This window comes from Vipera berus (genome assembly GCF_964194415.1).
Source record: "Vipera berus genome assembly, chromosome: 1".
Taxonomy (NCBI): domain Eukaryota; kingdom Metazoa; phylum Chordata; class Lepidosauria; order Squamata; family Viperidae; genus Vipera; species Vipera berus.
In genome coordinates, this window is record NC_138202.1 from 245,852,228 (window position 1) to 245,868,556 (window position 16,329).

At 35.1% G+C, this 16,329-nt stretch overlaps 1 protein-coding gene across 2 annotated transcripts in view; it reads right to left on the bottom strand.

Annotated features, from left to right (window-relative positions):
- Window positions 1–16,329, bottom strand: part of EPHA7 (EPH receptor A7) — a 176,002-nt gene that overhangs the window by 158,983 nt on the left and 690 nt on the right. For both annotated transcript variants that reach the window (XM_081314541.1, XM_081314542.1), the window contains exons 2-3: window positions 11,825–11,889; window positions 7,431–8,100 (exon numbers count right to left, since the gene is read on the bottom strand). In XM_081314541.1, the coding sequence (XP_081170667.1) occupies window positions 7,431–8,100; window positions 11,825–11,889 (735 nt within the window). The remainder of the gene's footprint in view (window positions 1–7,430; window positions 8,101–11,824; window positions 11,890–16,329) is intronic.

Sequence of the window (16,329 nt, forward strand, 5' to 3'; positions counted from 1 at the left end):
GAGGAAATACTCTTTCCAATCTACATAATTCAACGCTTAACTACTTCAAAAATTATATTATATTAGCTGATATAAAAATTGAACAATAATATGAAAAAGATGTACATAATTTAAATTCCAAAAAAAATCTTAAAATTTGACAAGTGTATTATTTTTGCCTCCCACTGCCAGACATTGGATGAGATTCCAATGCATATAGTCACCATTAATGGACCGAAAATACGCCACCCCCAATGGTAAGAGAAGTGTCAATATTATGAAGAGCAAGTATGACAAGAAAATATTTCATCTACAACAGGTAAGACTGGGTTGATACTTGACATTTCATTCAAAAATTCAGATTAACTAGATCTCCAGGCAACAAATTTACAGGTGGCATATAATTACCGGTATAAATCTCATCTGACTTGATAGAATTCAAAATTAGTTTCATACTATAGTCCCATAATTTTGAACATGCTTGCATTAGAAAACAAAGCAAAACAAGTTACCCAAACTAAACAGGACAGCTTCTAGAATTCTTTCCAGCACTGTAGTAACAGAGACTAAGAATGGAGGAAATAGCAACATTCTTTACATTTAGTAAGTGCATTGAGTTCAATTGTGTCTACCATTGGGATATACTGGCAGAAAATATCTGATTATTTTTTTTCCTGTTGAAAATTTGACCCATTTTCAAATTCATCCTTTCTTTTGCCAGTTTTCCCCCATCCCCCACCCCAATCAAATAGGTCAGGTTCTATGCTCCAACTTGTAAAAGCATCATATTGGCTGTGTGGTCAGGTCAATCTAAAAATCGAATGCTCATTTACGCTAGAGCAAATTAATGAGGTTGTCCTCTACTATCCTTATTAGTTCTGTGTAAGATGATGTTATGTATCACTTCAGTTTATCTGCCCTGACCATTTTGTTTTCTAAGCAATTCCTATGAGCAAATCTTTCTAGAGTCTATGAGGGTTCCAGAGATACTATTGGTAATGTCTGGTGTTTGGACATATATCAGTACTAGAGGAAAATCTGGTGCAAAATCCTTGTGAAACCTAGGGAAGACGCCATGCTAGAGGTTCAGGCCAAAGTCCATTCTGTGCAACTCAAATTTTATTTATTTATTTTAATTCCATTTATATCCCGCCCTTCTCCGAAGACTCAGGGCGGCTTACAAGCTTAGCAGTAGCCTTCATTCTATGTATATGCCTGCTTATTAGGGCTTTCACACACACCCCAAGCGGCATTATTACAAAGTCAGCTTAATTGCCCCCAACAATCTGGGTCCTCATTTTACCTACCTCGGAAGGATGGAAGGCTGAGTCAACCTTGAGCCTGGTGGGATGCGAACCTGCACTAATTGCAGGCAGCTGGTGTTACTTGAGGAGGCATTAGCCCACTGCTCCACCAAGGCTCTATGAGGACATGGAGCATTTGTCACTTTAATGACCCACAGTTAGATTACATGTAACAGTAGTTTTCAGGAGATAAAAACAATGGCAACATATATAGTGGCACCTTGGTACTTAACTGCTTTGAAACTCATCAAATTTGCATTTTGACACAAAAATTGTGACCCAGTGCTCAGTGTTTATTTGGTACTCAATGCACAAGCTAGAACTTGTGAGTGTCAGCTGCCTTATGACAAACTACATTATTCCTTATGGGGAAAAATATTTGGTATTCATCATTTTTGGTACTCATTGTGCCTCCCAGAACCAATTAATGAGTACCAATGTCCCACTGTACTTGTTGCAGTAAACAGGGTTCTGTGCAGAATTCATTTAGTTCACTTTTGACTGTGAAATGACCTAATTTGTACATTCCAAACTGATTTGGAACATTTATCTGAACATTGTGAAGTTCCTTCATTTAAAAAAGGAAGAAAATTAGTATGTAAAATTCTCACCTACACTTGCTCATTTTACTTCATATAATCAAGTTGTTCATTGCTAAAAAAAATTTACTATATTTTTCCATCAGTTCAGAACAGACAGTTCAGAAATACAGTGAAAAAATGTGGCACTGAAAAATTAAAATATCACATAAAGTCAAATAGACAAGATGTTTCTTAATAATAAGGAAAAAGAAATCACAAAGGCATACCATGAACTGGAGTATATTTTGGTTATTATATACATATACGTGTGTGCGTGTGTGTGTTTGTGTGTGTGTAACAGATTTATTGCTTTTAATCTTATAAGCCACCCAGGGTCACCTTGGAGCAAGATGGGTAGCAATCAATCAATCAATCAATAAAATTATTAAAAATCCAATTCAAGTCAATCTTGACTCCTGGAAACAGCCTGGATAAATTCATCAGTTTTCTTGGCAATAATTTCAAAAGTGGTTTGTCACTACCTTCTTCCTACTGTTGAGAGTGAGTGATCAGTCCAAAATCATTCAATTCATGATCTCCTAATTTCTAGTAAGAAATGTAACATAAACATATGACACGGGCTCTCTGCTGCTAAATTTGATGCATCATAATCCACACAGACACAAATCTTTGAAATATATGAAGTCTCTATACTATTAAAACATTTGTGTTTGTCTGTTGGTAACCTTCAACTGGGTGAACCAGTACATTATAGGATGACTATTTTCAAACCAGTGTAACAAATGTGCAAACTTACAGAAATCCATGACCAATGACTCCCATGGGAATGCAATTTGAAAAAGTTGTGGCCACTTCAGTACCAATGTACTGCCATGATCATTTGATAGTCATTTTCAATACTCCCTGTTTCCACCAAGCAAAGTACAAAGTCAGTGCGGAAGTGGCAGGTAGTTGCAAGTCCAAGGCCAGCAGGCAACTAAGTTGATGTCGCTGGGTGGGGAAGTAATAGGGTGCCTGAGAGATGTGACAAGGGTCAGGGACGGTGTGCAAGGGTAGAGCAGTTAGGCAAGATCACAAGGATGCAAGTCTGGAAGGGTGAACAAAAGTGAGGATGGGTACACAAGGTTGTTGTATGGTTTGGGAAAGCTGCACAAGGATATGCAAGTGGCCTACATGGCATGTATATAAAGAGATTGGGGGGAGAGTTCCTGGTGGGGGAGACTTATCCAAACAGGTTGTTTTGTGCAAGCTTTCCACAAAAAAAAGTCAGTAGGGAGGCTAGATGAAAGATGGAAATTGTTCTCTCTTCTATTGCTTTTTTGCCCACCCATGGTCATTCTGTTTATGTGTTTAGGTAAGTCAACATCTGTGAAATGATAACACAACTGAAAATCAATTAACCCAATGTGTCATGAATAGTTAGTATTATATAACTGTGTATGAGCAATTTGATATTATTTTTTTTATTTTTAAGTAACAAAAGAATGGACTACAGGTTCTTCATTCACATAACAAAAAATAAACCAATTCATTAATTTTAACTTTAAAATTTTATGTTAATTATATATTATAGAATATAGTACAATGAAAGTTCTACCAGTGAGAAAGTAATCTTAGGGTACAGTATTTCCCCAAATTTCAATTTATTTGAGAATTACATTTGCAGAAATATCTTCCAGAAACATTATCAATAACAGAAATATATCTAGAATTAATATACTTATTAAATCTAAAGAATATTACTATTTAATCTATTTGTATTAGGAAAGTTCCTTCTCTTTTAATGGTGACATTTCTTTTTGATTCTTTGTGTGTGTGTGTGTGTGTGTGTGTGTGAGAGAGAGAGAGAGAGAGAGAGAGAGGGAGAGAAAGGGAGGGAGGGAGGGAGGGAGGGAGGGAGGGAGAGAGGTGGAGAGAGAGAAAAATACTGTAGTGACTGGGGAAAAGTCAAAGAAATTAGGATGGGATAGCTGGCTTGCCTTACTAGATAGATGCAATACTAAACAACAAGTTCTATTTTGTATTTGAAAAGAAATTTCTGCAAACTTTTCCACAACTATCCCCATGTATAGCTTATAAATATTTGGCCATCAAAACCCTTAAAGGTTGAATACAATGCAAGAGGCAAAACAGCACGGTTAATATAATGGAATGTATATCAGAAGTTGCATTTTAATCAAATAAAATCAGAGATAGAAAAATTATCTTTTCTGAATATATACTCCTTTCAATACATTTAGTTAATACTTTCAGTGAATGCAATATTTTAGTTTTATCTCACAATGTTTTATATGCAAAATGGTTAAATTTGTGTAAATGTTAATGCTCTCTAAGTCTGCATATTGTAATACATCGCACCCAACAGTGGTTTATAGAGCGCAACAGCACCCTAAAAAAGTATACTACAGCAACGTTAACATTTGTTGATTTGATTCTAGCAACATACAAAACCATGGTGATAAAATAAATGTTACATCTGAGCTACCTAAGTACGTAAATATCTATTTAATCTTTATCTCTACTATTTATTAGTATTGCAGAGCTTTGCTTGGTTGCTGGTGCCTTCATATAGAGACAGGTTGGAATCATGTAATTTTAGTTCTTTGCTAAAGGATCACATTTCCTTTACAAAAGCATAACAATTAATGCTGTTTTAAGCCTTTAATAAAGCTTTTCAATAAACTTTGAAAATATGCTTTTGAACCAGGATTTTTAAATATATACTTATATTTTAGTTTGATATTATTCATGTAGTTTGGAAACTGCCTTAGGATATGTGGTAATTTGCAAATAAATATTTGAGTATTACAAAACTAATCCTGTGGACAACTAGCCTAAACACACACACACACACACTCAACACGCACAAATACATATATCATTTACTGAAATGTACTTGAGTTTTAGATCTCATTTTACTTAATTACCTAATTCATAAAAGGAAATTACAAAGAAAATGTTTTCTTTTGTCATCTTTCCTCAAGAATCAGGAACAATGTTACATTTTGCAACATCAAAAGTTAGATTTTAATTACTTTGCGGGAGGAAAAGGTTAAATCAGGCTCTATGGCTGTGTGTTTTTTTTCTCGGAATAGATTATTAATTTTGCAAAGTCAAAAAGCTGATTTGAAATATATGTAGATCAGAGTAAATGCATACGGAAATTAAAATGTCAGAGCCTCAACTACAGTGCAAACATTCATTTTTATATGATTCATATTTTATATTAGAGTGAAAATATTGTGCACAAAATGCAAAGCTTACAAATCAATTAAAGACTAAAAAAAATCACAGAACAATTTAATTTTTGGTTGTTCTACAAAGTCTGACAAAAACAAAATATTCAACTGAATTAATAGTAGGATTAGGTTTATAACAAATTTGATCCCATGATTGTCTCAAAACTACCAGTTTCACCATGAATGCTATCATTATACAGCATCCATTTTTCACCACCTGTTTAGCCATTAATGCTATCACTGAGAAAGTCCTATCAGAGCCAAGGAATTAATGAAAGATATGTGCCTCAAATTTTAGTTAGCTTACATTTTTAATATAGGTAGTAGCTACTAATCTCATATTTCTCACAACAAATGTAAAAAAACAACTTTATTTTGAAACTTTTACCAAGATCTGTTTTTGAAAGAACAGAAATGTTAAAATCTCTTCCCTCCCTCAATTCTGGAACACTTCCAACAGAATATATTCTTTTAGCAGTTTCTCTGGCAGCAAGCCGGCATGAGAAGTATTCTTACAAAATGAACACAGAGAGAGACACTCAACTGCAAGTTATCATTTAATGCTTCAGTTGACATCACTGAAGTTTAAAATTAAGAACCCTATTTAATAAACAATTTACTTGAATTCTAATCATAACAGCTGTATCTCCATCAATCTTCTGTTTTAATTTTTAATTCTAACAAGTTTTTCTAAACAATAACGTTTGGAGTGCTATTATACAGTATTTTGATCACTGCAAAATCAGTTTAAAAAAGATTAAAGATTGGTTGGGAAAATGAACTCTCATCATGAAATGTGATGGACACAGCATTATTCAAGTATTTTAAGCAGAATCAGGATGTAGACATTGAACTAATTTACAGGGGTAGCTTTTCAATATTTGAAATATCCTTTTTAATATTTAGCTGTTCTCCAATGCTAACAGATCTGTTTTGAGTTTGAAAAGCAAGAATGAAGAAAGCCAGCAACAGTATAAGAAGTCCTCATTTAGCAACTGCTTTGTTTAGCCACCATTTGCAGTTACAGAGGTGATGAAAAAATAAATTTTATGATCAATCCTTGCATTTGCTGGTTTGTAAAACAAAGCTGAAATAAGATCATAAGCACAGCAATTTCACCTAGCAAGTTGCTGGTCCTAATTGTGGTTGCTAAAACATATGGGTTACTACCCATATGTCACAGAAAATATTTTTCATGACAGATATCTTCATTGAAATTACCCTACCCATCTCTTCCATCACCAATCAGATCAATGGTAAATAGCTAATAAAACATCTATTCTTCACTGTTGATAACCATAACTTTATGTCAAAAAGTTCAAAATCCAAGCTTTCTGTGACTTTCAGAAGTTATCAAATTGATGTTTTAATGGGACAAAAAGAGAAAATTATACATGGCAACACTAATCAAACCCATTATTATACATTCAATTTAGTCTGGTATTTCTTGGAAAGCAATCCCCAACATATCTAAAGTTCAATGTTTATCCTAAAAAGGTATATTTGTGCCCCTTGCCCACACAGCATTTTATCAGTCCTTGACAAATAGTATCTATACACAACTTGTGAGATATCTAATTTCTGGAAACAGTCTTTCAAATCAAATTTTATCTCCTTCTTCCAGATAAAGGATCCAACAATTTGGTTCCAATGATAGAAGTGATTTCGCAGACGAAAATAAAGTATACCTTTCTATAGTTTGCAATTCCTGTCTTAATTCAAAATCTGCTTTGGAAATCATCTAAACTTTTACAGCATGTCAAGGGCTGCAAAAGTAGAAGGGAGAAAAAGAGGTACTGCTGCCTGTGCAATCTATCTATCCCAAGATTTCAGATGTGAGAAACTATTTATTGCGCTCCTTTTTCCTTTAAAAAAAATTCCACATATCCTTAGGTTTCCTATCAATACTACATCCTGAGCTGCTTTTCAGTATGTTAATCAGAAACACATTATACTTTAAAAAGTTTCCGCACAGTTTGCCAAATTAGCTACTGAATATACTGCAAGTAATATTTGGATTATTAATGATATCCTCTCTGCACGACATACTTTTCTCAAGTGTTATTTTAAAGAATCATTAAGTACTAAATAGCTTTTTTGGCCTCTCTCTTATAAAATGTTATGTGACTCCATGTATGTAATAGCATTAGGAAAGGTAAACTACTGTTTGGTTTGACAGTTACTTTAATGGCTTTTCTAAATGCAACATCCAATTATCGATTTCCATTCCTGAACAGAATTTGTTTCTTTACTGTCTGACACTCTAATTTCTGGCTTCTATGAATTAAGTAAGGCAACACTTCCATTAAAGAGGCATTTGTTAAAAGCAGTAAAAGAGCAACTATGTAAATATGTTTTCTACTTACGTTCGCACGTGTCTCCTTTCTGCTGGAAGCCAGCTTTGCAGATACACTTCCCAATTGGCACTAACCATTCTCCCTCTGCACTGCAATGCATTCTAGGAGAGTTTTCAGCTTCTTCTTCCGCACTACTGACGCAAGTTCCTCGGACCTCAACTAAGGAGGAGAACTCTGACCCAGTTACTGTGTCTGGAAAAATCGCTAAGTTCTCAATAATGGACCAGCACTTCTTATAGTACACTTTGACAGAAACCAGAGCAATGCAAGCCCCTACATCCTGAAATGCAAGGTAGAATCCTTTCTTGGACAGCGGTCCGATCTCTCTCACTTCTGTATTAAGTTTCATTTTTCTCTCCCCCAGGTCACCTTGAGTAAAGCTTTCATCAGCTGCAATAGTGTCTATTTTTACATATTGGCTTTCTCTGATACTCCTTCCAGTGTCATAGTCTGTTTCATAATAATGCAAGTTGAACGTTTCTTTACATGTCCCCAGGACTCCAGGAAGGCTATTACAATCCCTCAGAGTGAATTTTAGTTCTACAAAAATCCTTTGTGCATTGCCTTTCGTGATCCAGTTAGTCCGTAGCCAGTTATTTTGGTTGGGTTCCATCACTTGGCATACCTGGTATGTTCGTATAGGCGTGTAGTTCTCATCCAGTCCGCTAATTTCTTCCCACTGAAAAATTAGATCATAGTTATCCATACTGAGATAAACCTTTCTAATAAAGAAAAATTAAACAACAAATATAGTACAAGACTATGTACTATAATCAAGTGATAATTAACATATATTAACGTCAAGTTGTTTTTGGTTACCAGTGACCAATAGCGTATGTTCTAACAGCTTACATTTTTTAGCATGGAATGAGAAACTTTTTTTAAAAAAATGAAAGGGAAGGATATGATCCAATGCCTAATAGAATAATTTTATAGGCAGAGAGCCAATGTAACAGTGGCACATATTAAATGTCCCTAATTTAAAGTGTTAATTCTAGTGTGAACAACCAATATGGTGATCGTAGTATCTTTCCACTCTACAAAGTCTGTAAATAAAGGAAAATGTTAAAAACATGAAAGTAGCATACTGCTTAGACAACAGTATAGTCAATGTGGAAGAACTTCCAAAATATTGCAGTAGCAATTCTCTAAACAATGGGTCACATTCTTTTATTGAGGTAAACTATTATTGCTGTATAAGCCCAGGTCCAAAATAAGTGGTTCAACATAAGAAAATTTATTTCATTTTCCGCCAGCTTCTTAAGAAGGGTTATTTTAAAATTTCAGTTGAGTATTCAAATCTATTCCAACAATTGTTCTATAGTGTTTCAACTGTATTTTCTAAGGACTAAAATTTAAATCCATTTGGTAGAGAGAAAAATCACATGGAACTCTACTGGCCAGCTCCAGAAACAATAGGATTCCAAGTTGATTGTAGGGCATGGTAAACTTTATTAGAGCCTTTACCAACGTGTGTACATATATACATAAAATTATATAAATGAGTGTTTTCTGTTGCATCAATTTGGGATATATGAAAATAATGTATCCTCAAAATTTTCTAACTCTTATGTGCAAGAAATGTAATACTCTAACTATAATGTCAGAAATTTAACATGCAGGCAAAATCAGTTATCAAGTTGTGTTTTTTTTAAAAAAGTGTGATCTTGTTTTTTCCCTTAGGAAAAAAAAAGGAACAGTAAATTTTCACATAATCTCTTAATCACAAAGACAGCCATTTCTGAGTTAATTGTTTTATTCTCTATTTACTCGTTTTATTTACTAGCCAACATCTAAATTATTGATTCATGGGTTTTTTAATCATTCAACTGACTCAATTCAGTTTCCTGGTCCATATTATTTCTTCTTAAATGGACTCACGTATAACTTTACATAAATGGAGTTCATAGAACAAAACTTTATTTTGCTCTCTTTTACTCCGTCAATCTCCCACCACTACCACCACCCAGTGCCCACTATAGAATGTTATAGTCCATCTTTTTTTCCTGAAAGAAATAAACAGTACTTGTAAGTAATGAGATTGTTAGTTCATAAGTAAGATTACCCTCAATCTTAATAACAGTAATGTCCCAAACATGAAGAAATAGCTAATTGAACCTTAGTAATTTTTTAGCAAACTCACATGAGAAAATATTCCTATAATTCACTTTTATAACTATTTTTCCTGAAACAGCCTGAAATTATGAAATGCCATCTTGGATGAGCCATTGCATGATCGTAACATTTTGGATGGGTTATATGTAACGTGACTAACCTTTTATACTGAAATAATCTATTTTCAAATAAAATTGAATAATTTTAACTGACATTAGATCAGTTTTATATTTCAAATTTACTCAAGTAAATCTTAAATCGTCAATATATTTCATTCTAGTATAAACAAACTGAAGTTGAATTACCAAAAGTGGCAAATATTTAACCACTAATATGGCTAATTTTCAAAGTAGCTATATGAATTTAGAGTTAAATTTAATTATATTTACAATGTTTTGCTGATATTAAGTATAATTGTTGTATCTGATATACCACTGAAAATTGTGTAGCATAATAATAAAAATGTTTGGTAAATTTTACATTGTGTCCTAAATATTAGATGTCTTGCAAGTTCAATTGATTATGTAAGACTCTGTACACCTGTAATTCAAGCAATAAGGAAAGCTGACTTAATGCCATTATTGCCATTACAACACTGACATAACCATTGATAATAATGGCTATTTTCCGGATTCTCTCTTCAGTAAATTGTATTAAATACTTTTATAATCCTAACATTAATCACTACTGATTAATCATTATTGATCAAACACAGTCGTAGTTGATGCCAGGAAAGAAAACAAAGGCAACATCAGTACCAGGATAGGGAAGGAGCTGTTTTAGACATTAATCCTGATTACTTAATAATTAATAAATTACGATAGGCATTAAAACCATGCTCACTCTTACTTGCCACTTAACTATTAATAAATCACGGAATGCAACTATTAACTAAGCACAATACATAGTATTTACACTCTAAAGGTATAGAGACTTTTTCTTTACTGAACTGTATTCTATGGAAAGCATATTAAAAAACCCATTAATCAGATCACTGATTTTTAATAGGACATATTTGTAAGTGTAATATAAACAGTCAGTAACTATTGCCTGTATAGTATATACCCTTGATGAATGGAAACCTTCTAGATCTTCTGCAACTCCCACAAATTATTAGAGTTGCTGAGAATCAATGGCTGCTTTCTTGTCAACTACAATGAATAAATGTTACAAAACTATTAAAATATTGTAATAACTTTAATATTTTAAAATAGTATTTTTTTAAAAAATCAATAAACCCTTACCAAATTTTGTTTTTTTAAAAAAGAAGCAGAAAATAAACCCAGTGGTTTCACTACCCCATCATTGCAAACCTTGGTCATCCAAAAGTAGATTACACGCAATTGTGAATTATCAGACATTGCCCATCCTTGAGCTATACTTGGTTTACTTTTCAACTTTTTATCTCCCTCTCTCTGAACCATGCATATGCTTTTATTGTTTCAAAGCTGGACTATCATAGTTTATTCTGAAATTGTTCTAATCCTCTTCTTAAAAGGCTTCCTTCAGTGTGAAGTGCTAATACTTAAGTTAATTCTCATTTAAGCATTCAGTTAACGTTTCATACATTCCAAAAGTGATTAGGCTTGTTTCCACCCAGTGTGTGGATTGATTTTATGATCTTGCTTTTTAGTCAACAGACTTTCAAGTTTTCATTCTTTTTATTTGCAAGATTTGTCACACTTCTACATCCCCACTCAGAATTCACTTTCTTTTGGTTCCAGATTTCCTTATAAGTGCCAGATTAAAGGCTTGATTGTATAAACCTTTATTTGAAACTTGTATTAATATGAATTACTCTAAATAATAGGCAGTAGAAATCCACTTACAATAATCAAGCTTCAAGAAGTATTTAGAAAATACTGTACTTATTTGATTGCAGTTTCTAAACCTAATGTATTCAGTTGTATGATATCACAGCTACTTAAATAATCTTTGAAATAATTATATATTATTCAAAATTACACTCTGTCGCTTCGCCACAAGGGTTTTACAAATATTCTTACTATATTAAGAACTGAAGCAGTAAGTGTAAATGAGTTCCAAGTCTGAAAGTTAATTATTTAAAGCAATAATGAAACAATTATTCATAAGGATATTTTCAGAAATCAGCAAGATAACCTTGCTTTGAAAAATTGTCAATTAAAGATACAAATTTCTGCCTTAAAGCAAATTTGGCCTTGAATTAGAAACTTTACAAGAATGTTTATGCACCTGAAATATTAATAATGTATTAATAAAATGTAACTCATTCTGATTTTGGATTTTGATTTAAATGGTATGCTTACCCCATTGGGAGGAGAAGAAATCCATTCCAACTCTGTCTGTTGTGCTTTAGAATCCAGCAATATTACTGAAAGAAAAAAAATATCTATGTATTAAAATATTTTAAGAATTGTACACTCATGTTGATATTGTGTAAGTTAAGGGCATTAAACTACTTTACCTCGAGGTTTTTATTCAAGAAGAAATTAATAGCAGCTGGTTGAACATACTGAAAAGTGACTGATTTCACAAGGATACTTTAGTAAGTAATATAAAGCAAAGGAAATGTAAAGGAAGTGGCCGGGATCTCCTTTATACTAGAATACCTTTATAATAGTAACTTTTTAAAATGAAATCTATTCAACCTTTATTTCATGACACAAACTTCCTAAGTAAACCAACTTATGTACTGTTCTAAATGAAATGTAATATTTAAAGTCTTTTCTGACTTTTACTCAAATTTACAACATAAGGATTAGTATATCAGTAACAGTATTCAGTTTTCACTTATTCAGCAAAGAATGCATCTAAACAAAACTATACAACTTTGTTGACACATTACTTCTGTTGTTTTATAATACGTCCCAAACTGTTGGTCAGTGCTCAAACTGCTAACAATCAAATTAATAATTAAAATATTATTTCAACAGCATCATTTTGTCAACCATTTATATTAATCTGATATTTATTCATGATTTGTTATCATAACTACATTTTGTCACCCACCATACTAAGAAAAAATATTTCTATTAACTATTTAATATAAAATATATGCATGTATTACACTAGTTAGTAATAAATTCTATTAACACTTTGCACAAATATATAGATGTTCTCAGTTTTACATTTAAAATACTTTTTGCAATTGTAAAATTTGACCCTTAATCTATATAAAACAAACCTTGATTATAATAAATGGAATATTCAAGATTGGATTTCTTAAGCATTAATGTTATAATACCTTAATAATAACAATAATAATGTAGTTAAAGAGGATTATATCATAACCTGGTCTCGTGCATATAAAAGTTAAAAGTTAGTGATTTCAAAGGTATTTTCAAATAGGCATAGAGTGGCAGTCTTACATATTGTGAAAATATACTGAGAAAAAACCTCACGTGTACCTTTGATATCATTTTATGCTTTCTCAGTGAAGAAAGTTAGGCTTCATACAAAAAAAACATCATTTCTACATAATTACACCACTAATTAATCCAGATAGCTAAGGGATTCTTTCTATGATGTTAACAGTTTTTAAAAGAAATCGATAAAAGAGTTAAATGTATTGGGTTGCTATTCAAAAACCAGGCTAATAAGTTCAGCTAAAGAAAAGTCATTCTACATGTTAACCACTCCATGCCCCTGAAACAGACTGAAGAGCAATTGTAATTTTGAAATACTTTTCACATTCATAGTACTCAAATTAAACCAGTTCCAAAGTGAAAAGTAAAAACTTTTTTAATCTTCCTGAACATGCAAAACTATAATTTTAATAGTATCAATGTGTGCTGAAAAAGGTAAAACTCTCTTCTATGATACTGAAAGATGAACACCAACTTTCTCTTGCAAGAGCTGAGGAATCATTTTATTTATTCTTGACAGTGAAGTTCCCTAAAGTTTCTGCTAAGGGTTCTCAGCAGAACTTTTTTTTCTTTTCAAACCAGAGACCTTTGAAACAACTGACTCAAATCAAGTCATTATCAGAAAATTGAGAGGGTGGGGTGGGGTGGGGTGGGGTGGGGGAGCTCCTATCAGATCTGCACCACACATTTTCACCAACACCAAACTTTCTCCAAAAATCAGAGGGCAGGATCTCACAATGCTACTCTAAAGCAATGTATTATTTTGTTATGCTGATTTCTTAAAGGGAAGATATAGGTTTTTCTCTCCTGACAAAACTACACAGAAAAGTCACAGTGTGACAGAATAACCCAACAAGTTAGATAGATGTTTAATTTTTTTTTTTTCAGAAAAGCATAGTGCCTTCCCCTGCCCACTGTTAGTTCAGTTTCAGTGACTGAAAACTGAGGGGAAGCCATGCAATCTGTTTTGGGTCATGCATGCCTTTATCTTTATCCCTCTGCAAGGGCAGACAGTGGCTAGTAGTATGGACAGGAAGAAATCTCAGATTCCCTCAGACCTAAAGTGCCACACTGAGTATTTGCTTAAAAAGCAGCAAGGATGCCTTTCCGATTTCCTTGGGGAGTGTCACTTTGCATGTGGCCTGAAACCCTTACTTACTACTAATGTCCTCAACTTAGGCCAATATTAGTTAACACACTTCTAAAAGAATAATGAAATCTGCCTACATAATGAAGGAAATACCAGTCCATAAACCCAGCCATAGGAAACTTTAGGTTCCCAAAGAGAAAGCAGATAACAAAGGATGTATCTCCCGGGGGGGAGCGGGGAGGGGCGCGGTGAAGTGAGTCCTAATCTCACCTGACTACTCCTACCGTTAAAAGGGAGAGCAGCATCTCACCTCCAAGTGTCCGAAAACCATTTTTCCACCCAGGCTACGCTTCCTCTTCCCGCTGAGCAAAGCGCGCAATTTCTCATCCCCCCCCCACACACACACAACCCGCCTTTCTGGGCTGGGCTGTTGCAAGAAGCGGCCAGTTCCCGCGCTTCTCCTTACTGAGCTGCTAAAAAGCATCTCTCTCGCGTGTGTCTCACACAGACACAGAAAACACACACACATCCCTCCACCGCCATTGACTCCACTTTTCCCAGCGTAGCACCTGAGACCGGCCGGGGGGGGGGGGCTTCGTGTACAGGCGAAAACAAATACCGATCCTAAGGGAAAAAGCGCCGCCAGAGTAACTTCAATGGAGGAGGTGACCCTCGGTTTTGCCAACCTCTACTTCGCCCCATTCAGAGTTGGCTCGCTGTCGTTGGCTCGCTGATTCACACATTCACGAGGGCTTCTTAACCCCTCTTTAAAAAAAAAATAATAGGAAAAACAATCTGATCTCCGATCCCTCACATGCACTTTTTTTTTCCTTCCTAAAGGAGGAAGAAAGCAGACACGGGTAACTGACGATCGATCCTTCTGAGGTATTCAGAGCCGACAACAACTACGAAAGTTGGAAAGTTTTGCGAGCCCGCCTTGCCCAGGTAAACGTGACAGTTCTTCGAGATCAGATCTCCTTCCTATGCAAACTCCTTTCTTTGATGAGCCCAGTCCAAATGAGAGCCAGTTCCTAAATTAGCAGGCGATTGCAAAGTTAGCACTACAGCATATGTGAAATCACACACCTTCAATTACTTCCCACGGACACTCCAGGACTCCAGATGGAAGGTGCTGTTTGCTTTTTCTTGCATATCTCGCCCTACTCCAGAGTTTTGTTTTCAGCCTCCTCTCACCCTCCTCCTCTCCTATCCCGAGGTAAGAGATTTAATCTCTCAGATAAAGTTTTCAAGAGCCCTTGATCCCATTCCCCACCATACGCATGCAGATGGACTTCCATTTTATGTATAATAACGTTTATTTCATCTCCGAGAGCCTCTCTTTCCCATTTCCAATTGATAGTGAAAAGCGTGTTGTTGTTGTTTTTTCCCTATGCTGCCCATAGCTCAAAAAAGAAGGGAAAAACAAGTCTCCGGAACCGGAGAGGGGGTGGGCTGTCTCAACCCCCCCCCCAAAAAAAAATCTCTTTATCGGTCTTAACGTCGTTTCGATTCTCCCCAAGTAAGAAAACCTACGACTTTTGCCTATGGCGAGAAACACTGCCTTCAAAAGCTCTGTCCCTTTTGAAACGGATCTGGCATTAATGGGGTTTTCGGAGCCCCGATTGTTCTCGTAAAAAAATATATATATGTGCCGATAGATCGGTCTATACACAGAAGCATATTATATACAGGGCGACCCCACCGAAGGTGGCGAGACTGTAATGCATATTCATTGTACATAGGAAAGCGGCATATTTCTACAGAGATACGCGGCGTTATCTGCGTACGTGATGCAAATATTTCTAGTCGCCGGCGCTGCGCTCCGCGCTTCTTCCGTTTGCTAACTCCATGCCCTGCGAGATGCGATCACACCACCAGCACAAAAAGAACAGATGGTCTTTTATTATTAGCTATTTACAGGTGACAGGGGTGGCTATCCAGAAAGACAGCTTACTTTTCCCCACCCTCCCTAATTCATTCTTAGGGCCGAAACTCCTCTGCAGTCCTGGAGCAGGTCGCTAGCTTTATACCCGACACCCACCCACCCACCCCCCTCCACTTCAAACACCGGCGGTGTCGGAAGCCGGGAGGTAATCGCCTTGTAGCCAGATGTCTTTCGAGGGGTGAGAGGGTTAAATCTGTCAACCTATAAAATTAACCACGATAGAGGAGCCTATCCGAGAATCCTACCACCACTCTCCCTCTTCTCTTCCCCCCCCCACCTCACCTCATTTCATTCATTTCATTTATAATATTTGTATACCGCCCTTCTCCCGAAGGACTCAGGGCGGTGAACAGGGCACATAAAAAATACAGAATACCTCACTAACTGGCACATATGGAGATTCAAAGCCTT